General features: G+C 39.7%; 1 protein-coding gene across 4 annotated transcripts; it reads left to right on the forward strand.

The window, feature by feature from the left end:
* The first annotated feature begins 11,163 nt into the window (after positions 1-11,163).
* Positions 11,164-19,359, forward strand: LOC104427925 (U-box domain-containing protein 3). Of its 4 annotated transcripts, XM_010040945.3 has the most exons (6): positions 11,164-11,559; positions 12,384-12,533; positions 13,941-14,221; positions 15,656-15,772; positions 15,845-17,803; positions 18,943-19,359. In XM_010040945.3, the coding sequence occupies exons 3-6, from the start codon at positions 13,946-13,948 to the stop codon at positions 19,006-19,008; spliced, it is 2,418 nt and encodes an 805-aa protein (XP_010039247.1). In that variant the 5' UTR covers positions 11,164-11,559; positions 12,384-12,533; positions 13,941-13,945; the 3' UTR covers positions 19,009-19,359. The 4 variants fall into 4 exon arrangements, with proteins under 4 accessions (XP_010039247.1, XP_010039241.1, XP_010039237.1 ...); XM_010040939.3 differs by lacking the exon at positions 12,384-12,533 and having other exon boundaries at positions 15,857-17,803; XM_010040935.3 differs by lacking the exon at positions 12,384-12,533 and having other exon boundaries at positions 11,165-11,559.
* Positions 19,360-24,240: the final 4,881 nt, after the last annotated feature.

The following is a 24,240-nucleotide window of genomic DNA, read 5'->3' on the forward strand; positions in this document are numbered from 1 at the left end:
CTGCCATTGAGCTTGCTTTGGACTCAGCTTCTTTTGGGTTTGGAAGTAACCCGTGGCCACATTGTCCATCCTTATGATGAACTTAGACCCCGGGATATAATGCCTCCACTTCTGAAGGCAATAGACCACCACGGTTATCTCCTTCTCCTAAACAGTGTACCAACGTTCGGTATCATTCAGCTTTTGAGACTCGAACACCATAGGATGTCCACCCTGCATGAGAACACTGCTGATAGCATAATTTGATGCATCAATCGCTACCTCATAAGGCTTGGCGTGATCGGACAACACCAGCACTAGCTTCTCGGTCATGGCTTGCTTTAACCGATCAAACGCTCTTTGGTATCGGTCCATCCACTCTCACGGCTTGTCCTTCTCCAATAGGTCCGTGAGTGACATGGTGATGCTCGAGTAGTTTCAAATGAAACACCGATAGTACTTCCCATAGAAAGGCTCCCATTCGGCGATTGCTTAGATCTTCGCCTTGTCCATCCAAACCCATCCGTCCCCGACAATGTGCCCTAAGAATGGAACTTCCTTTTTGGCAAAGGCACATTTCTCATGCTTGACGTACAAGTCGTTCTTGCGTAAGACTTGGAAGACCTATCTTAGATGCTTGACGTGCTCCTCGAGCATCTGGCTATATATGGCAATATCGTTAAGGTAAACCACTATAAATTGATCTAGGAATGAGTGGAGTACCTTGTTCATGAGTGTGCAGAATGTGGCCAGAGCATAGGTCAGGCCAAATGGCATGATGAGGAACTTGTACGATATATATCATGTCACGCATGTGGTCTTCGACTCGTCCCCCTCTGTAATTTGAACTCGGTAGTGACTCGATTGGAGATCAAGCTTGGCGAACCACTAAGCTCCACCAAGTTGGCCGAAGAGATCCGCAATGAGTGGGATCAGGTACTTGTTCTTGACAGTTAGCTTATTTAGTGCCCAGTAGTCTATGCACATTCAGTGACCCATCGTGCTTTTTCTGGAACAAGACCGGCACACCGAATGGAGCCTTGGACAGTTGAATGTACCTCACATCGAGCAATTACTTCAGTTGCTTTCTTAGTTCTTTTAATTTGGGGGGTGCCGTGTGATAAGGTGCCATGGCAGGCGGTCGAGTATCAGGCACTAGCTCGATTTGATGATCCATCTCCTTTCGAGACAGCAACTTCTTGGGCAACTTGGGAGGCATTACGTCCTTGAATGAGTTAAGGACTTGGGTTACTTCAGTTGATCCTCAGCCTTCTAGGTTGCTAGGATGGTCACCTCAGCCTTCCTTGCTATCTTGGTGAGTTGCATCGTCAAGATTATCCTTCGATCATGGTCTAACTCATGATGGACCGGGATCACGCATTGACGTCGTTTATCCAACATGCATATACACTCGGCAAAGGGCAATATAATTGCATGGATTCTATCTAGAAATTTTATCCTAATGACAAAATCATAGTAGTCAAAGGGAATTACCTCTAGAGTCTCCTCGTGCTTTCATTGCCCGATTTGAAGCTCCACATCCTCATGACATTGATGGCAAGGACCTCATTGGAGTTCATAGTTTTGAGCCACCTAGCTCCTTTCTCAACCCGCAGGTTTGGTTTCTTCGCGACTTCCTGCGATATAAAGAGATCGGATGCTCCCGTGTTCACAAGTTCACTCATCATGGTCTCTTCCGATCCTTAAGTCCACGAACATCAGTCCTTTAGGCTCCTTCGCCTTCTTGGACTTGATCATATTGAGAATTTGCAATGAACCCAACCGCGACTCTTTCTTAAGGTCGTCTTCCTTGCAAAGGGTAGCCAACTTGGGCTTGTTTGGGTAGTCTCGTGCCATGTGCGGATCATCACAAAAGAAGCATTTGTAAGTACGTACATTCCTTTGTCCTCCGCTACTTGACTTTGCATGAGCTTTGGGAGGACTAGCCAATGGTTTATCTCTAATCGAGTGGTTGAATCTTCCCTAATCTCTCCCACCGTTGGCTTTATCCTTCGGATGAGAGTTCGACTTTGTAACATTCTCAATTCTGGCCTCGTAAGGATTGGCCATAAGGTCCTAAAAGGATCGATCATGGGCGGGATCGATTGGTTCGATTGGCAAGGAATCGTGGATTGGTCATGGTCCGACCGACCGACCTACCAATCGGTCACGAATTGGTTGAGGTGTTGGCCTCGAATTTTCTACTGGCCATACCAATGGAAGAGGATCACTAGCTCATAAGATGACTTTTTGATCACGAGAATTGATCATGGGATGATTTTGGATTAATGGATGGTCATGGGTCGATCCGACCAGTTGTAGTTTTTGGTCGCGGGTGATTTCACTCGATTATGCACCGATACACGGACAATCCGAATTGATCAATTGCAACCGTTTTCTGACAAAAAATATATCATTACCTATTTAATTCTTAGTGATCAAAATGAAATTTTGAATTGGTGATGTCCGATCATGGATCAGTAACGCACTGACCAAGAACCCTACTGGTGGATCGGATGCTGACCATAATAAGCCTAAAGATAGACCCAACTATTCCGTCACTAATTCTAAGGTCCATGAGTGTCTTGGCTTAGTGCTAGGCCATGGTTGAACTAATTGAAGGACAATTGACCCTATTGGCTGATTGACCGCATAAAGGAATGATTTGGGTGAATATGAGACGTAATGGCTGAACCTCCGGTGTACATGATTCGGTTTTTTTAAGGTGTGCCTAATGATCCATTCCTCCACCTCGGAATCAACTTGGATGATAACATTCTCTAGCCCTCCTTCTTGAGGAAGGAAGACCACCTTTTTGAGGAAGGAAATGATAAAGTAAAAGAGGATTTTAGAATCTCTTCACTAAATGAAGGAGGATGAAGTGTCCAAGCTAACCTAAGACCTAGTTGGAAACTTGGAAATAAGGATGCTCAATAATTAATACTTCTTGACCAAGTGGGACGCCTCCTTTTCCCAACTAAGGTTGCCACCTTTGATTTTTGAAATTTTTGGACCTCCGCTATTTGCCAATTTTACACAGATTTTTGTTGTTGTTGTTGTTGTGAATTTAAAGAAAATTTCTTCATGAAAATTGTTCTAAACATCTTGATCAAGAACATATTTAAATTTAATATTTTTTTTAGGTGAAATGGTAGGGATGAAGGCCTAATCATTCATCATTTGGAACATGTCCCGTGTAGTGAAAACGGTGACTAAGTTGCCTTCTCAATTTTTTATAAAATTTTCTCTTTCAAATTTAACCATACTTACTTCATGAAAGTTTTAAAGGACATCCATTTCTACAATATGTAGAAATTTTAAAGAGTTTTGTGAAGATTTGGATTTCAAAATGACTCTTTCTCTCCGACTGTTGAATCTGCTTGACGGATGAATTTTTGGGTTGTGTTAAGTGATTTATTGCTCTTCACATAGCACGATTTGGACTTGGTTTCCTTCATAAAAATATTATTTAAGATCTCATCTGATAAGGTATTGATGCTTATTTCGAAAATTACTTGAAACTGTTTTCACCCCAAGATAAGATGGCCATACGCCCAACTTGGAAGGGGAGAGGGTTGCACGTCCAACTTAAGGAGCAAGTTTGTAATATGAATATATCTAGCCTAATGATTACTCAAGATCCAAACATTAAATGGGAGAGGCTTATTCATTGGCTTAGGTGTCCCCTTAATAACTACATGTAATTATTTCATGCTGACTCAACCGCTTAGATGGACCAATGGAAAGGTGAGCAAGTGTCGCCTCTAGGAACTAGACTTGCCACCCATCTCTTTAGCTTGCCACCTCCTCAACCTAGATTATCCACTTACATGAAGATGATTGGTCCATTTGGAAAGATCATCGTGAGGGTTTTGCCTATAAATAGAGCCTTTCCTCTCCTCATTTTCACACCACCTCCTCTTCCTCCCTCACTCTCTCGACCTCACCCTCACCATCGCCCTTTCTCTTTCTTGCGGCCATGCCCTCTTGGTCATTTGCCAGCCTACACGTTGCTCGGTCACCTAGTCCATCCCTCGAAGTGTGGTAAGTAGAACTTACTAATTTTGGTTAGGGTGCCGTGTTACGCTAATCCAAACGTGTGACGAGTCATTGACTAAAGTTGATTGGCTTGTTGTTGCTTGAACTTGTTTGATAATGTTCTGATCGTTTGTATGTTGTTGATTTATTTTATGATGATGCTTATGCCCATGAGGCAAAGTATGTTCTAAACTACGAAAAGGGAGCTTGTAGGTCTTGGACGTGCATTGAAATGTAACAAACTAGGCCTTACTTGGTTTCGGTTTGATATTGAGGCGTATCGATTCCAAGTCATGTTCGATTCTAGGTCGCGTTCAATCGTAAGGGCTCAAGTCACGAGCCTTGAGTAGTAAGTAGAATTTACTAATATTTGGCTAGGACGTTGTGTTATGCTATTCCGAGCATGTGACGAGTTCTTGACTGAATTTGATTGACTTGTTATTGCTTGAGGTTGGGTTGTGATTTTGTTCCTTGATTGAGTTTAGTTCTTGTTTCTTGAGCTTGGCTCGTGCTTTGGCTTGAATTGCTTTGAAAGAAGTCCAATTTGTGTACTTGTTTGATAGGCTTTGGATATGCTTCAACTCAAATCGATTTGATAAGCGTTTTTGTGAAAGTTTGTTTTTCTTACAAAACTATTTTAAACTATTTCACAAGCGCATATACTAGTTTACGCCCCGAGCTATGAAAAAGGGCTTTGTTGACCTTGACCTACGTGGGATCATGAAGGATCGGTCCTTTCTTAGTCTTGGTGATATCAAGGCATATCATTCCCGAGCCAACTTTGGTGGTACTAGGTCGGTGAACATATTACGACGGCCAGTCCTTTCATGGTCTTGGTGCGATATTGAGGCTTATTGTCCCGAGTCAAGTTTGGTACTAGGTCGGTGAACATGTCATGACGGGCCGGTCCTATTATGGTCTCGATGCGATATCTAGATATATCGTTCCCGAGCCAAGTTAGATACTAAATAGGTGCTCAAATGTGTCGGATCAAGTTGCGATCCTTGATTCGTGCTCGGCATGCTTAACATCTCAGTTTCGGTGAGTCATTTCACACACACCTTTGGGCCCTCAAACTAAAAGTGAAGATAAGAATTTGATTATGATGCTTGATGCATGGTCACACGATGGACTAATTTTTAGCCATCGATCAATGGATTTCGGCAACGTTGCCTGATGGACTCATCGTCGGAGGACTGCCATCACCCTTGGATTAGGGGACGTTGCCTGATTAAGTTCGGATGCCCGACGAACTCATTGTCAGAGGATATCTATCACCCTTGGATTAGGGAACATTGCCCGATTAAGTTCGGATGCTCGGTGGATTCTAGAAGAGTTGATGGATTTTGACTGTTAATAAATGAACCTCATGTGCATGAGTTCCTCACATTACAAAGTGGATTTCGGTTATGCTTGCATATGAGTAAGGCATGAGTTCCTTACAATATGGAATGGATTTTGTTTATGCATGTATAATTGAGTGAGGCGTGAGTACCTCATATTGTGAGTGAATATTGGTTTATGCTTGCATACTATTGATTGAGGATTCCTCATGTTTCACCCAAGACAGAGCTTTTGTTTTGTTATTGATCTGCCATCAACTAATATTTTGGATGAGTTTTGTGCTCGTTGATGGGCGAGGCATCCTCCTACCCAGAAATTAGTGGGTTTTACTTACTGAGTTTCCACAAAACTCACCACTCATCCTTTTAGTCTTATAGGCATGGAAGTTTCACGTTAATTTTGGGAGTTGCAATCTTGCTAGAGGAGCTAAGGTTTACCCCAACCTTTTGAAGATGTGGTAGTTGTAAATATAATGGCCCGTGATAAAGGGGCTTGTAAGTGTAACTGATGTAATTGTATATTTGTAAATGGTTGTTTTCCTAGCTGCTTGTTGTTGTCCGGGTGTTGTATATATACTTTTGCATGTGCTTAATGAAAAGATAAAAAAGAAGAAGAAAAAAAAGAAATGGGACGGCGACGCACTTGGGACGTCGTGAAAATAACCCCTATCGCTCGTGACTCTGGAGATGAAGTTGGGGTCGTGACAAACTTGGATGTGGAACATGCCTTGTATTCCACGAGGGATTTGGCCATGGTTATGGCCATTGTGAGGTCTTCCACATTGAATTGCTTCAACTCTTACTTAGTCCATGGTTTGAGACCAATCATAAATTGATAATATGCCTCTGTTTCATTCATTGAAGGGATTTAATGTAGCTACTCCGAGAATCGCTTGATGTAATTGCGTACTCCGCCCTTTTGCTCAAGACACTTCAGCTTGTCGCAAGCTTCTTCCTTCGCATAAGTGGGATAGTAGTTCTATCGGAACTCCTCAACAAATCTACCCCAGGTCATGATAGAATTCCCACACCTATCATCCAATCAATGACGCTACCATAACAATGCATTATCAGCTAAGTACATAGATGCAGTATTTACCCGTGATTGGTCATCGTTGATCCCCATGGCTTGGAAGTACCATTCCATGTACCATAGGAAGTTGTCCATGTCTTTTACCACCCGTGAGCCTTTGAAATCCTTTGGCTTGGGTGCATCCGTCTGTGGACCTTGCACGGCGGATTGTAACATCCTCGATTTCAACCTTTATTTTGGTTCCAATTAGGAGGCTAATTAGATAAGTCAATCTTTTTGAAGAACAAGAGTCAAATGCACTAAATAGAGGTAATGAGTATGGAGGCTTAGGTGTCCTAAGTAATTAATGAAATAAGATTACTCATAAGCTTAGGTGTATAGTCATCATGACAAGCCATTAATGAATGAGGTGAATCACATGTCCATGTATCGCTATTAGATTATGGTCATCATTTCCTCTACTTTGAGACTTGGAAGATAAGTTATTTCCAACTTTAAATGCTTGATGAATCATCGGCCAAGTAATTAATGAATGATGGTCTTGGAAGACCATTAAAGGCGCCACCTCTCTTCTATAGATTTGCCACCTTGAGTTTCATAGGTTTTGACTTCCTAGTTTTTCAAAATTGTCGGACTTTTCATGCTTTCCAATTCTATAAAGCTCTTTGTGTTTCGAATTTAGAGAAACTTTCTTCATGAAAGTTGTTTAAGATATCTTAATCTATAAGATACTTAAATTTCATATTTTTTTTAAAGGTGAAATGGTTCTTAAATTTCATATTTTTTGAGGTGAAATGGTTGGGACGAAAGCCGAATTAATTACCGTATAGGACTTGCCCAATATAGTGAAAACGGTAACCAATTTATTTTCTTGAATTTTCATAAAATCTTCTCTTTCAAATTTGGACATGCTTCCTTCACAAATTTTTTAAATGATATCCATATCTACAACATATTAAAATTTCAACGAGTTTTGTGAAGATTTGGATTTTGAAATAGGTCTCTCTCTTTAACTGTTGAATATGCTCGGCGGATGAATTTTTGAGTTGTGTTCAATTATTTGCTGCTCTTTCCACAGAACAAATTTGGCTTGGATTCCTTCATAAAAAAATGTCTTCTAAGATCTTCTCTACAACATATTAAAATTCAATAATCTTTTGAGTCCGTTTGATAAGGTAATGGTATTGATTTCAAAAGTTGCTCAAAACTGTTTTCACTTTAGAATGTGAGAAACCACATCCCCAACTTGGAGGGGAATGGGGTTGCACACCCAACTTGAGAAGTAAGCTAATATAGATATTTCTTGGCTTAAAGAAAAGAATGCATTAAATGCTTTTGGACTTTAGTGTGTTAAAGAAAAGAAACTTGGAGAGCAAGTTGGCTAATGTGAACACATCTAAGTCTAATGATTGCATGGAATCTTGGTAATTAATGAGAAAGGTGAGTCACCTACTTAGGCGTCTCCTAAAATCTTAGGTGAATCTTAGGTTATGATGGCCCTAAATTGTAGCCTTGGTGAACAAGGTAAGGACTAACCAATTAGGAAAAAAAAAACATTAGGCGTTAAAGGGGCCTATGTGTCCCTTAGGCACCATAGGCAATAATGAGCTTAGATTGAGCCTTGGAAAGTAAGCAAATAGGTGGGCCAATCACAACCCAACACCAAAGGACCTAGGCGCAAACTCGAGAAGATAGGTAGGCCAACTCGCCATTTAGGCATAAACATGAGTTTGCATAAAAATCTAAGAGGAAGAGGCCTATAAATAGGAGAACGCATCCTCACATTTTAAGGGTTAGCCTTTCTCTCATTTCGTCTCCCTTCCTCCCCTCTCTTTCATGCCCTTCTCTTCCAAGCCACCCTAGACACCAATCGACCACCAAAGAAGCATCTTGGAGCTAGGTCTAAGAAGTAGTAAGTAGATTTCCTAACTCTTTGATAGGGCGATGTGCTATGCTTATCGATTTTAGGATCATGTCATCGTTTGCTTGCCTTTGTATTGTTATACTTGTTGTGTTTCTATTGCTTGTTATTGCATTAAGTAAGTTTATAATCTTGCAAGAGTGTCAAGCACACTCGAATGCCTAAGCGAATGGTTCCAAGTCAAGGTCATGAGCTCAAATCGCATTCAGCATGAGTTTGATTTAATAAAGCACAAGAGTCATTCATTAGTTCACCTTGCATGGCATGCTTTTGGGCCTTTCATTCGGCTAAAAATTTAAACATAAAATGAATCGGTTGATTTTTGAAATGCATGGACACACAATGGATTTATATGTCGATGTTGGGGGATGCTAGGTTGTTGCTTGGGGTAATGCCTAGGATGCCGTCCCGATATTGAGATTGTGGACGGTGCCGGCCTAGGTGAGGCCAATGCCTAGGGGTCGCCCTGGATGTCGTTCTATTAATGAGATCAGGACGATGCCGGTTGCCAAGGGGGGACCAATGCTTGGTTGTTACTAGAAGAGTCAATTAATTTTGGCTAATATGATACTGAAAAAGAAAAATGAAAGTCCATGTGTGGTCCTTGACTGATATATGTGTAATGCTTGCAAAAAATGGGGTTGTTTGATATGTATTGTTAAGTCATTGCATCAATTTGATCATATGTTTGAATTGGGTCATTTAGTGCTTGAATGAGTTTCATGAGATGCACGTACCCCTTTTTGTGACAGAAATGATCACAAGCCACAAAACTTTGGAAAGCTTGTTCATATGCACTAACTCTTTGTCTTTGATTTTTGAAAGCGCATAGATGGTTGAGAGACTTTCATATGTATAAGCAAGGCAAGTCACGAACCTTGCTATTGATTTGCCATCGACAAGTAGGTGGTGATCTTATATCCTATAGGAGAATTAAGGATTTCTATTTACTAAGTCATTGACTCACTCTTGTTGTTCTCACAATTTCAGGTGTGTGATAGATGAACCTAGGTCCAAGAAGAGAATGAACCTAGCATGGGGCCCGCTTTTGGGAGCAGCTTGGTAGAGAAGTTAGGTTACCCCAACCCTTTTGATTGACTATATATGAAAATGAAAATAAGTAGCTTAGGACTAGGATAGACATGTAATCAAAACAACTTTTGATACATGAATATGTATATGAATATGTTGCTTTTATTTGCTTGGCTTGCATATCTCTTGTCCAGCTTCCATGTTTATTTGTACAAGGATTGTTTATGATTGCTTCTGTATGTTCTTAACTAAAGATAAAAGACTTTTGAGACATTCAACGTTGCCTGGAGCATCGATGCTAACTCGCCGGGTCATGCTCTCATGCCCGAGGTAAGGTAGGGGGTGTGATAGCGATCACCTCGTTTACGCATGCTACTTTTGATTCAGTGAGCTTCTCCTTTAGCTTTGCTATCTTCGAGCGCATCGCCACGATCTTGGCCTCCAATGACTTGTCTCGTTGTGCGAGTTCTTTTCTTAAGGTCCCCAGTAACTCATGTTGGAGCTCTCCCGTGTTAGCCTTGAGCTCTTGCACCTCAGCCACAAGCTCTTCCTTCTCGGTGTCCACTCCATCCACGATATGGGTTAGGTCATCGATCGATTCTTGGACTTCGGTGACGAACAACTCTCTAACTTCGTCATCTAATGCTCAAAATCCCTCATTAGGTCCCTCAAACTCAAACCACCACGATTCTTCTTCCCCTTGGTAGTGCCTTTCTTGGTGTTCCTTCCACATCATCATGTTGCCACCCATGACAAGCACCTCATCAAATCGTGGATCAGCCATCGCACTTGGAGCGAACTTGCTTTGATACCACTTATCACGGTCTAATTGATCTAGTGTTTCGTAACCCGTGAGGTCTTAGGATTTCTCCCAAGTAGTCTTTCTCACATTCGACTCACAAGGATCTTTTAGAGAGAGAAATTCTAGAGAAAGAAACTCTGAACTTGTGTGATACTTTCACCCTTAGTTGAGGTGGAGAAAATCATGCAAGTATATGACGATTCTAGATAATTCTCCTATCATCGCCCTTTTGAAACTACTACCCAACTCGGGGAATGATTCTAGATAATTCCTTTAGACGATTTGTGATTGATTAATGGGTAGTAACACTTAATATAAAGAGTATACTCAAACTTATAATTTGGAGATCTTTTTTTAATAGTAACATTAAATGTAATTAGTGATTATCTTGTAAATATGTGAGTAACTTTCATCATTATTTATAACATTTGACAAAGGAAGTAGCACATAAAATGAGAAAAATTGCTCAATGGGTCATATATTTACGAATGTCAATTTAGTTATAAACTTTTCAATTTTATCAATATAGTCCTAAATCTTAATGTGAAATTCTAATGTAGCCATATAATTAGTTTTCTGGTCATAACTGGCCATCTTATGTGACATACCATCATGTTAGCGATTTTTAATAAAAATTGGTCGAAATAATTGTATTGCAATTTTACGCAAAGATTTATACTTTATTTGGCAAAATTAGAAAACTTATGACTGTGTTGATATTCATATAATATGTTTATAATTGATTGGGTAACTTCCCCAATAGAATATGATTCGTGATTTTCATTTACTCGTGATATCTATAGGTTATTTGGAATTTTCAATGATAAATCTTTCAATAAATTCAGTAACTTTCTAAATGGAAAGACAACAAATTTAATGACGTTAGATATGCCCCTTGATTAAATTTTTGTACTTATTTTAGCTGACAACCAGCTGTGTGAGTGCTCGCGCTCTTTCCCTTGCCTTGCATTAGAGAGAATATCACTCGATGCCTTAACCTCTTCTCTCTCTCTCTCTCTCTGGTGTCTGGTCTAAGCATTCCCCCAAACATTATTATATTTCCCCCTCGCAAATTTCCATCACTATCATCGATTCTGCTGCTGATTTGATTATTGCTAATTTCCTTTTTTTTGAATTCGTTAAGCCCACAAAAACCCAACAAATCTGCAACCATAAATCGGGCCCCACGCCAGCCCCCCTCCTTTTCCAATTTGTTTCTGTTCCCCACTTCATGTTCTGTAACTCCATGTTACAGCTTTGCCATGGAGAAGCAGGGGGCCCTTCGAGGGTTTGTACTGATCGTTGATAGAGATCGATGCTAATTTAGCTCGATTCAGGCTTCGGACATCGAAAGTCGCTTGCTTGCGGCTCATCGAGATCTGGGTATGCTCTGAGCATCTCATGGACGCAGGTGGGTTCCGTCCTCTCGGTTTCTTGTTTTGCTAATGTAATAATTAACGATGTTGGCATTTGCCCATCCTTTCTCAATCTCCCAATTCGACCAAGAGTCTCCTCTTTCCAGTTATTAGATGTGAATTGGGAATCTTCTTGCCTTCTTGGCAGAACTTGGGGAATGTGCTTGAAGGAGTGAGCTTTCTCGAAGTGTAGGGTAATTGTGGGGAAATTAAATAGAGGGCAGTTTGATGGTCAGCTTCAGTGTTTGCACAGAGTGTAATGTTATCGTCATTATGCAAAGCTCCATGTTCTAGTGCAGTCTCTTTTGGCTTGCGAGGAACTTGGGAAAGAGAAAGAAATTCTCTCGTATTGTTCAGATAAAAAGCTAATGCGGTATATGGTATTGCAGTGTATACTTCAATTTTGCATGCCTTGTGAGTGGTCTGGATTCGGAAGAAGTGAATGGGGAATAAATGCCCTGTAGTTTTGCAATGCCTGCATGTCCTGTGCCCGAACCTCAGACAGTATGTGCTGGAAGATTTTGGATGGATACTTTGTCACTTTATTTTTTCTCTTAAATTATTAACTGACTGTTCTATATGGTCATTTCTGTGCGCTCACCGAACCCCTGAGGAAGTCATCATGTGGTGAATCACGGATAGATGTTAAGTTAGCAACAGATTGAACTGAAACTGCTTCTGCACTAGCCATAGTAATGCCTCTTGGGTTCAGTTCCTGAAATTGGACAGATGGTTCAACAGTGGGTTGACATCATAGTGATGGATCTTTGTTCAAACTTCATGTGGATTTAAAGGGGATAAGACCATTCCTTTCTTGCAGGTTATTCTAGCATATGTTCACTAATTGGCTGAGTCACTGTCGTAGTATCTTGTGAATATTTCGAGAATTGCATATAGAAAATGTCAAGAACGTATGAGGCTTGCAGACACCATCCTCAAGGATAAATCTGCCCTTCACAAAGTTCTGAAGGTGTGTTGTGGCTATCCTTGTGGATATAAATAGCGTGCACCTCACTATTTAGTTAATGCAAGAACTTCAGAATTTTTTTGATACCACAAGTCTCTCTCTCTAGACACTTGAGCTTAATTGTAAAATTTTATGTGCTAGTGTTATATCATTCAAAATTTACTTCAACTTAGAAAAACCCACCCATATAACATGGGAAGAAGATCTGACTGCAACATGCATTTTACTGGATGATTTTGTTGGATGCTCTACCGCTAACAATTTTCTTACATGGCCATATCATCTTGAAAGACTAGTCCAACTTTGCTTCTTCTTCTTGTAGCATGTAAGCAAGGCAACTAGCACCAGCCAATCCTTCATCAAATCCAGTTTGCTCATGTGTGAAATGATGATCCATGGCCTAAACTTATGCTTAAGAAGCTAAAAAAAGAAGAAGAAAAGAACAAGTATTTTGGACTTCATGCAAGTTTCTGTATAAAAGGATATAAAAGCTTTTGAAATACCTATTTTATATGACATATCTTTCTCAATTATCTGAAGTCAATTTGCTAAGCCTTGAGATCATCTCAAAGATGTGTAGACATACAACACGGCTTCAAAAAATCTAAGTTATGTCCATACGATAAGGGGAAGTAGAAAAGTTGCTCTGACTTAGTCTGCTATTCACAGCGTTATAACACAACATGTTTGATATCTTGTGTTGTGACATTTGCACCATCACCTTGATGGAGCAATTTACTTTTTGTATGTAATTGCCAAGTGTACTTTTCTGCTACTATGTATCTTTAACTCCTCAATTCTTGAACTGAGTGCTTCTTGATGTCTTCAGATAACTACTGTCTTTTGGCAACTTATGACTTTGAAATTAAAACTTCAGATAGGTTAACTGGTACTTTTACTTGGGTTGTTGAAGAAAGAACAGATGTGCATGCCACTTACCCGAGGATTTGCTTGGGATTTTCAAAACTGATCAGCAACTTGGTGACCTGGAATAACAGAGCATTTATTCTTTTCCTACCAAAATCCGATGATTGTTTTTTTTTGTTGAATTAATGACAGAAAGTGCTATGATGATGGTTTAACATAAGACTTTCCTACTTCAGATCTTTCAGATTTGCATGGCTTATCTGCTCTAGAATCTGGGTGGTAGATATGTTGGAAAGTATGATGCCTAAGGTTTGTTGGACCATTTTGCACTAACTTTTGCTAGGATCATTGCTGCCTTGTACAATTTCTCTGATTTTATTGTTACTTCTCAGTATGTACAAGTATAGCAGGGTTAACCCCTCCACAAGTGGTTTCCTTGTTAGGCAATGATTATACACAATACCAAGCTCTATATGGGTGCACCAAATCAATAGAATATGAAGTAATATATTATGATATTCTCTCCATGTTTTGCTTTGGCAGGGCAAATGGACACATCTGTAAGCTGTCTTATTAACAGCATTTCTCGGTTTATTCATCTGGTTATGTGTCAGACAAGAAAGTCCCAGCATCTTCAACAGATTTATGGAAAAACAACTGAGGTATTAAAGTTGCTAAAACCCCTGCTTGATGATGTGGTTGAACACACAACACCAATCTTGGATGAAATCCTATATAAAGAGTTTGAAGAGCTGGACATGGCTGTTAATATGTCAAGGGAATTTTTGGAAAATTGGTCACCGAGGATGAGCAAGATTTGCAGTGTAAGTGATCTTTGTTTTTATCTTTGGCAAATTCTTACATAGATGACATAGTTTTTTCAGTAAATGTTCAGTTCAAACTATACAAGAGATATACAAGTTACTTATTTTGGCCTTAGTGTATAACCTTATGTATAAATGAGTAAATCAATTAGTGTCATTCCATAGAAACTCTGGAAAATCATGCTTGTCACTGTTCTGGATTTACTTATTTTGAGTTACTTATTTTGTTGCATTGGGGTTGACGCATTCTGGATTAACATGCTGACCACCATTCTGGTCTTTCCTTCTAACTATGTTTAAATATTACTCTTTTGACATTTGAAAAATTAATGTAAACATGAACCATATGACTTTCCCAAATGTACCTCTTGACCCAATTGGGGAGTTTAATCTTGGACACCTTATGCTCAAACTGAACTGGTCTAGGTTGCACCAAAAACGAGGTTTCAACTTTAGACACTTATTGATTGGTCAGATGGTTTAATTTTGTCTTCTTGCTTATACACAGCCAGTTGTTTTTTCAACAGAAAATTTGCATATGAATCTTGCGAGAGTAAATTCAGCTTCGTTGAGGATTTATAAGGACATGTTTTTACAACACTAGCTATTCATACTTTCGTTTGCTTGCAATGCCTTTGGGGCTCTGGTTTCTCTTTTTTTTGCTGCTTTTGTTTGTGCCTTGTAGCAATAGAGGACCATGTTTTTCTTCCGAATAGGGAATTGACCAGATTTACCCATGGGTACCGAGGACTGCCAATCTATCTTTAGAAAAGTGATTGCTAGATGACATGTCAACTACAATTTCCGAAAATGCTGCTCTGGTTACAGAGGTCACTCCATTTTCATTTATCTTCATTAGTTTTTTTGTAATGGCCCCTTCATTTAGAAGCTGTTTTTCTTTTGAGCTTTGTAGAAAATAGGAGGGTCAGTTCGAAGAGATTATTTGCATGGCACCACAATCTGTTTGGACTTCCTATCTCTTTAGCCACAAAACTTGCATAAAGTTGAATTCTCCCAACATGGGTTGCCGAATCCCTGACTCTCTATCTGTGATCCGCTCATGCAACTCCTGTATCTTGTGGATGCTTTGAATAGCTATCTTTTTTGAGCTAAGCAAGCAAGTTGACTCTTCAAGCTTCCCATGCAATAGACATGTTTGAAGGGATGTCTTTGTTGCTCAGATAGCTTTTCTAGGATCCATCTTAACTCCATTTTCTATCATTTATAGTCTTCAAGCTCATCATAATAGGACTGTTTCAGTTTAACTTCGTAAAGCATATGGTAGAAGTTAGTGGAAATTGCCTGTTCCAACTCTTGAGCATTTCTGAAAGAGTTAAATATGCAATTTGAGTTTCTGTTAACCCAACTGAAAAGTATGGACATTTAGACCTCTCAATTTGCTATGTTCACTAATCGACTACTAAAAACTTTCAGGTCCTGCAGAGCAAAACATCTTTGATGAAAATTCAAACCTCTTCACTTGAGATATGCCAAATATTATGTAGATTATCACAATCAGGCCAGGCTGGATCTAGCTTTAGTCGCATTCAGGTATAATCAGAGTTATGATCCTTTAATACACGACTCTTGCAGTTGCAACTAGTCTCACAGAAATAGCTCCAGTACTCTTTGCAGGAACTTCAACGTCTGAAGCAGGAAGGAGTAGCAGAATTCATAGAAGAGGTGCTTATAAATCAAAGAGATGGTATCCTTCCTTGTGCTGATACCGTTTCCAAAATTATTGAGTTGCTCAATCTGAGATCGAAACAGGAATTGTTCAAAGAAAGCCTCGCAGTTGAAAAGGAGAGAATGAGGGCTGATGTCAATGAAGTGAGAGGAGAATTTGATGAAATTAACCAAGTAATTCGACTTATGTCATATATACGAGACTTTATGATTGAAACAGACTTCTTGGAAGCAGATGATGGCATGCTGATCCCACCTTATTTCCGTTGTCCTTTATCCTTAGAGCTAATGATGGATCCTGTGATTGTGGCTTCTGGTCAAACTTATGAAAGGGCTTCTATACAGAAGTGGCTTGACCATGGCTTGACCGTGTGCCCAAAAACTCGTCAGCTGCTTACGCATACTAACCTTATTCCTAATTACACTGTCAAAGCTATGGTTGAAGGTTGGTGCAAACATAATAACATCAGGCTGTTCAATAGCCTTGAGAGTCATGGTACCGTTCCAGTTCTCGACTTGTCTGACCATGGCTCCCCTCAAAATTTAGTCCGCACAGATAGTTTCAGTCGCTTTCTTCAGAGTAGCAGTTCCACTTCAAGGTCTTCTAGTGACATTGGTAACAGATTTGAGAAGCAGAAGAGTGATATTTCTTGTAGATCAAGCGGTGAAGAATCCAATGGAGGGTTATGCAGAGAGATTGAAAGGGTTGATATACAATCGGCTGAAAAAGTACATACTCACAGTAGGAGCGAGTCGACTTCTAGTGCCATATCTAGTGTCGATTATATTCCTCAAACTTCAATCGAAGTTTCAACGAGATTGGAGCTTAAAAATTTGAGTCTTTCATCAGAGAAAATTTCCTCACGACATGGTGTAAATAAGGATTCAGTTTTGTCACCACATGTTTTGAGAAACCAGTCGTCTGGCTCCAATACAAGAATGGTGGTGGGAGGGACTGGTAACTGCAACCAAACTGGAACAGAGTCATCTGGCCTTAATACAAGAATGGTGGTGGGAGGGACTGGTAACTGCAACCAAACTGGAACAGAGTCTTCTCAGTGTCCTAATTCTGCCTATGATCATTTAACTACATATTCTCATGTCAAGATATTGATAGAGAATTTAAAGAACCAGTCAAATGAGGTACACACTAAAGCTGCTGCAGAATTGCGATTTTTAGCAAAGCATAATATGGAAAATCGCCTCATCATAGGACAGTCTGGAGCTATCACACCATTACTTTCATTACTCTACTCACGGGTGAGATACACACAAGAACATGCTGTAACGGCGATTCTGAATCTCTCAATAAATGAGGAGAATAAGGCCATGATTGCAGAAGCTGGAGCAATCGAACCACTTATCCATGTTCTGAAATCTGGAAATGAAGGAGCCCGAGAGAATGCTGCAGCGACACTGTTCAGTATCTCTCTTCTAGAAGAATACAAGGCGAAAATTGGCCGCTCTGGTGCAGTTAAAGCACTGGTGGATCTTCTTGGTTCAGGGACTCCTAGAGGGAAGAAAGATGCAGCTACTGCACTGTTCAATTTGTCTATCTTTCACGAAAATAAGGCTCGAATAGTTCAAGCAGGTGCAGTGAAGTATCTCATTGAATTGATGGACCCAGATACTGGAATGGTGGACAAGGCTGTGGCTCTTCTAGCGAACCTGTCAACGACTGGAGAAGGACGCTTGGCGATTGTGAGGGAAGGGGGAATTCCTTTGCTAGTTGAGGTCATCGAGTCTGGATCTCATAGGGGAAAGGAAAATGCAGCCTCAGTACTGCTGCAACTATGCCTCAATAGTCCCAAGTTTTGCACCCTAGTTCTCCAAGAAGGAGCTGTCCCCCCATTGGTTGCTTTGTCTCAATCTGGCACTGCAAGAGCAAAGGAAAAGGTATGCTTTATGGAATAGATATTACTTGAGTTCCTAGTTGCAGCATACCTGGGTATCTCTACAAGTGTCTTAGCAACTTGGGCATTCGCATGTCATTGATGAACTGCAAGACAAACTATGTACTGGATGAGTCCTTGTATAGTTTGTAGCCTCTGAACCTGCACACGACTAGGTTTATCCTTGATATGAAGTGACTAGTGCTGATATGTCATTCCTTAGTCATATAGTTGATATTGCTTTGATCTTTTCTGAGCCCTGTAGAGAAAACGATGCTCAGGAGTACAATGCATGTACCCTGGAGTGAGAGTACATGCATTGTGCATCTGGATTTGTGTGCTGGGAGGGAGCGATAATTGATTTTGTACCACACCTGGCATACAAGTGATTAGTTTTTCTGTTGGATGAATAAAGTAACCCTGTCGTTCTTTCCAGATTAAGTGAATTTTTTACTTGAAATTGAACCTTATAAGTTGATGTTAATTAAAGTCATCAAACAAATTTCATCTCAGTAAGTGCTGAATTTTTAATTTTCAGCACTTAATTAGGTTATCAAATAGGCTCTGAGATTCTCTTATTATTAAGTTTCAGACTTTTGTTTATTATGGAGAGTAAATTTACTTTCACTGGAGGTGAAACTGTCTTGATCATGTAAGATGCTGTATCTCATTCACTGGGAGGTTGCGAACTTGGTTTCCCACTCCTAACAAGATTGTCTGAATAGTAGATGATCAAGTGATGTATGTCCTGTGAGATGGAACATTATGAAAAGAAATTGCACTTAAACTGGCACTGCCGGATGGGGGCAATATAGATGCTGCTTGCCTTGTCTAGATAATGTCTCTGTTTGGGTATATTGTTTGAAGTCTCAGCACAAGAAAGCTGGACTCTGTGGCTTAATGGATCACATAAAGCAAATTTTAACGAATATGATGATGTTTCTAGCCCTTAGTCTGGGAATAATAAACAAAGATTTTCCATTTGCCCAACTAATTCCAATACCTGTAACTTCGCTAATTCTTCGACCCAAAAAAAAAAAAAAATCACTAATTCATTATTCTGTGACAATAGCACAAGGAGAATTGTTGTTGTTTAAGAAAGAACAGCTAGACCAGTTGTTGTATAACTTTTTGCCTTCGCAGGCACAGCAGCTACTTGGTCACTTCCGGAACCAGCGAGAAGGGGCCATGGTCAAGGGGAAGTCTTGAGATGAGGAAATGTTCGGCTTTTGTTATTATTTCCATGTTGTTCGCTCTCTTTCAAGAAATCATTCAGGAGGTTTTAGTATTTGTTTTCTGCCGATCTGTATATAAGTTAATGTGCTTGTAGATCTTTTTCATTGTGGGCCATGTAATTCTCTTTTGAAGCGACTCTTGGGTTGCTGTCTGTAGTGTGTTTGATGTTTCACTATGAAAAATGGGTCGGGGTTTAAAGTTTGAGATTGAGTCATTGCAGTTCCTTTACATGAAAAAGTTTGGCCAACAGTCTTGTATATTCTTTTGTACATATGTACACAACGCATTTTGTTATTCAATGAGATTGAGAACATTTTCAATTCCTGTCCATGCGGGAGCGCTAACATTACATCTATTGTGACATTTTTTTTTTTTTTTTTTAAGTAGATCGATGCTGATGCTTTTAGTTCCACAACCATGCTTCAGGTTGGATACACATAGATCTAACTTTTTGGTAAACTTGTCAAATGGGTGGGTCGGGTCGAAAATGGGTCGACCCATATTGACCCATTTAACCTGTTTTGACCCATATTCATGTAATGTAAATCTAGTGACTCATACCTGACCTGATCCATATTGCTAAAACCTATTAATATTCTAGGAAAAGCCACACCTACTATATGTTGAATTGGATTAAAACTTCAAATTAAATTAAAAATAGTGAATAAAATAAAAAACGTTAAAAAAAACCTATAAATTGAAATATTTATAAAAAATTAGACCATGCACATGCTTCTCTTGTTTGAAGTGAACATATTATTGAGTAATTGAAAACTAAAATATGAAAAATCTTTAACTAAACCTAAAAAAAGCTCATTTTTATGATTTTTTTATAAAAAAAATATTGCTAAAACATTTTTATGTATTATAAAAATTTACCATTAAATTTCTTTATAATTTACTTTATAAATATATTTTTAAAAAATCAAAATTTAATTATTTTTAAAATATTATTTTTAATTTTTTTTTAAATATTATTTTTAATTATTTTTAATTATTTTTCTCTTTTCTTCTTCTTTGACCAGTCGTTGGCCATGACGACGACCGGTGACCAATCACGGGCGAGCTTGAGCTTGCTCAACGTCGGCAAGCTCAAGTCTGGTGAGGCTCGATCTCGCCGATCTGGCGAGGCTGAGGCCCCGCTCGACACTAGTGAGCTCTAGTCTTGCCAAATCCCGTAAGTCTCGAGCCTCGCCAGTTGTTGGCGACCACGAGCTCGCATGCTGGCCATTGGCTAAGGAAGGAGGAAAAAGAAAGAAAAAATAAAATAAAATAAAAGAAAATTGAAATATGAAAAATAATTATAATTTCGATTTTAAAAAATATTGTGTGGGGCTTGTATTGGAAATTTAGAAATGGGTTTTAAGGTTCTAACCCACTCTATATTTTAAAGGGGTCGGAAATGGATCACAAATTCTGATCTATTTAAATCAGATTCACTTTTTTGACCCATTTTTAGTTGGGTTTTTAAAAGCTTCTGACCTATATACAACCTATATAAATAAAATATAAGTCCAACAATGGGTCCATGACCCCTTTTTTTTTTGGGTCAGTATCCATGACCCATTTTAACACTCCCACTTTTGGGTATATTGTCTCCTTTCTCTGTCTTTTCTTCACTTGCCAAATTCCTCACTGCCATATTGATGTGAAATAGACTTTGCTTGGGACAAAATACAGCTCAAGTGCCAAAACTTGACATGGAGGGACATTTGAGTGCCAAAAGTTAAGTGCCACTTAAATGCCACTTTTTTTGAAAAATGAGATACTTAAGTGCTATCTTCGGCGAACCTCACCAAAATCCTACATAGCAATTTTTTATTATTTTTTTTCGTCTACGTGGCTTGTCGGAATTCTGACTCAACAAGCAATGGCAAAAAAATGTGATTCAAATGTTAATATAAAAATTAATTTAATTAAATTATAAAAATAAATAATTATTATTTTAATAAAATAATATAAAATATTTTTAAAAAAAAAAAAGAAAAGAAAAAGAAAAGGGTGGGGGAGAGGAGGCGGTGGCTAAGGGTTGAGCCCTCGCTGCCGTTGCCATTAACTCCCCACCGTCGCCAGGAAGGGCCGATGACAATGGGGGAGCGTTGACCGGGTTCGTCGGCTCTCGGCGAGCCCTCATCGCCTCCCCGCCGTTGCTAGGAAGGGCTAGCGACGAGAGGGGAGGGTCAGCTAAGGTTATCGGCGGTCGGGGCTCACGGGCCCTTGCTGCCTCCTTGCCGTCGCCGGAAGGGTGCGACGAGAGGGGAGGGTTGGTCGGGGTCGCCGGCCCTCGGCGATCGGCGACGAGGGCCCGCGACCTCTCACGGATCTAGGTGATGGTCGCAAGCCCTCGCCCCACCCCCTCCGTCGCCGGCCCTTCTTGGCGGCGGCGGCGGGAAGGGCTCGGTCATCTCCCTCCCCCTCTTTTTTAAATATTTGAATTTGTATTTTTAAATGTTTTAAATAAATTTAGTTTTAAATTTATTTTAATAAATTTTTATATTAAATTTTTACCACATTAAAGACAAAACGACGTTATTTTTGCATTTCCTTCCCTTTTTTTTTTTTAAATATTTGAATTTGTATTTTTAAATGTTTTAAATAAATTTAGTTTTAAATTTATTTTAATTAACTTTTTATATTAAATTTTTACAACATCAAAGACAAAATGATGTCATTTTTGCATTTTTTAGCCACATTAGCGTGCAAAACGACATTGTTTTGCACTTATGTCGCCGGAAAATTGCCACGTCAACATTTTGGTCGGATTGGCATTTAAGTGATCAATTTTGCTCCGATTTTGACACTTAAGTGTCACTTTCCTAAGACTTGTTTTGGCTTTGTTAGCCTGTTTTTTTTGTCTTTGTTTTGGTCTCCCACTTCTATTAGGGAGTCTTCTTTTTACATCGGCTCCTTTCCACTCATTTTGACATGTTGTCACTTTGAGCGAAAGTTTTTGGTGCCGATTTTGTGTACCTATTCTTACCTTTACCCAAAAAAAAAAAAAATGTCACTTTCATAACTTTTGGCACTTTAAGTGTCCATTTGTGTTAAGTTTTGGCACTCCAGGTGTCCGTATTTCCTTTGCTTGTGTATTTAAATATAGCTGACTTGTTTAAATTCCAAAGTCTATCATATCATATCAATTTTGCAGATTGGATAACTGTGTTTCGATTAAAACTAAGCCTTCGTATAATTCTCGGTAATAGGAAGGGCACAATGAGACAAAATGAAGATATTATCATTTCTTGGAGATTCAATACAATGAAGCTTGTCTGCAACAAGACAAAATGAGTATCTGCACCGAATGGATGGTCGTATGAGTAAGGAATGCGGAGCTGTTGACAAAAACTAAGTAGTGTGTATTCTGTCCTCCTTGTATGGGCGATTGTTTCGACTGAGAAACAGATCAATTTCCTATTTTGATCGATTAAAAAACATCATCCATCTTGTTACTATATCCAGAATAAGACCATACACCATACACCAACCATATGCCAGTAGGCAAAGAGTTTATAAGACCAACCTTTATTTAAGAAACCTCTCTGGAAAGAAACTAGCACGAGACGAGACTAAAGGAAAGAAAATGATCTCTCTCAAGAACATTACATTTATCTGCTCGGCTACTCTATACGTGCAATAATATCCGAGGCGAAGCAAACCTTATATTGGTGTCGGGGCTCTGCAATGACGCGTCATTCACTCACCAAGGCTACGAGACCACCGTGGAAGAAGTCTTTCAAGACGTGAAGGATAATACGCCGAGTTTGGGTTTCAGTTACTACAGCCAGATCCCAGCAGACAATCAGAACACCAATTTCTTCTACGGGCATGGGGCGTGCAACGGGGCAATTACAAAGTCCGAATGCGTCAGTTGCTCGATAGCGGTGATTAACCGCGTGAAGAAAGAGTGCCCATGGAGGTACGGGGCTCAGTACCAGCTTGTGGACTGTAGACTTAGTTACGAGTTTTACCCATTTCAGGACAAATGATTCTGTAAGGCGCGAGTTGATTTATTTTCGGGAGTCGGTGGTTCAATAAGGTGAGTTGATTGCTCTCTCAAATTGTGGATGGCTATACTTGGACCAAAATGCTCGTTGGACATCTTCACAAAGAGAAATAAGAACACATGCGTGTCAAGATTTATCAGTGCGAAACTGAAAACACGATTTGGAATGAATTAGCAGTTACAAATTGGATGGTCTTGCATGAGATTTCATTTCTTTGTGTTGAGAATTACTGATCCCCGAAAACCGGATTCGACACCGAATCGAACCCCTAAATCAATGCGGAAGACGAAGCCCGGAAAAACACGTATCACCGATCGTAAAGCACACCACGGATTCGAGCGTACCTTGTTAGCCACAAATTAAGCACCAACGCCAATGGAGGAAGAGAAATCAAACTCTGTTCGATCCGAGGAGGCCTTGAAGGGAAGAAAAGCGCGCCGTATGCTTACTGTTCTTCTATTTGGGAGAGAGAGAGCGTAAGAAAAAAAGACGTACGTTATTTCCAACTCAAAACATTTCTCTCTCTCTCCTCCCTTTTATACCTCTCCCTTCCTACGGGCCCTATTCCCGTGGGCCGGGCCTTTTGGGCCCAGCATGGGCGGACGGGCCTTAAGCCCATCCCCAATTAAAACCATCATCTCCCACTTGCACATGGTGGGCCGAACATGATTCTCTTTATCTCTCTTCAACATTCATACTGGTGAATAATCCGTGCGACCAGCATACTTTGAGAGCTCGTTGCTATACCTCTGTTAGGAATATATAGCAGCTCATAATGGGCGTCACACTCCGAGTAGATTTAGTATGCAGTAGCCTAGATCGATCGATCACATTTATATCTCCCTTGATCTCTTTTAAACATGATATGTATACTGTATTCACAATTATAATTATCACAAAAACAATCATAATTGGTCGATCAGTGAATACAAAAACTACAATGTGATTCTCCAAAATCGATCTTCCTCTTTCCTTCAAACTCTCAATTTCAGTCCAGCTTGCTTTTCTAGAAATGCCCCATTAGATCGAATCATTTCATGACCATTGGCAACACCCTAAGATAGCAAACACTAAATAGAAATCTTGAGAATAAGTAAGAGTCCTGAGGGGACTAAAAATTGAGGAACTCTTTTCTTCAAGAGTCTCACACGTCATAAAAGTTGAAATCAAACTTTTTGCCACTCTTATTGGTTGTCTCATG

The sequence above is a fragment of the Eucalyptus grandis genome, chromosome 2, assembly GCF_016545825.1.
Source record: "Eucalyptus grandis isolate ANBG69807.140 chromosome 2, ASM1654582v1, whole genome shotgun sequence".
Lineage (NCBI taxonomy): Eukaryota > Viridiplantae > Streptophyta > Magnoliopsida > Myrtales > Myrtaceae > Eucalyptus > Eucalyptus grandis.

Coding starts and splice junctions, on each gene's coding strand:
- LOC104427925 (XM_010040935.3), top strand. Junction 15,773..15,844: donor CTAGCTTTAGTCGCATTCAG/GTATAATCAGAG, acceptor AAATAGCTCCAG/TACTCTTTGCAGGAACTTCA. Junction 17,804..18,942: donor CTGCAAGAGCAAAGGAAAAG/GTATGCTTTATG, acceptor TTGCCTTCGCAG/GCACAGCAGCTACTTGGTCA.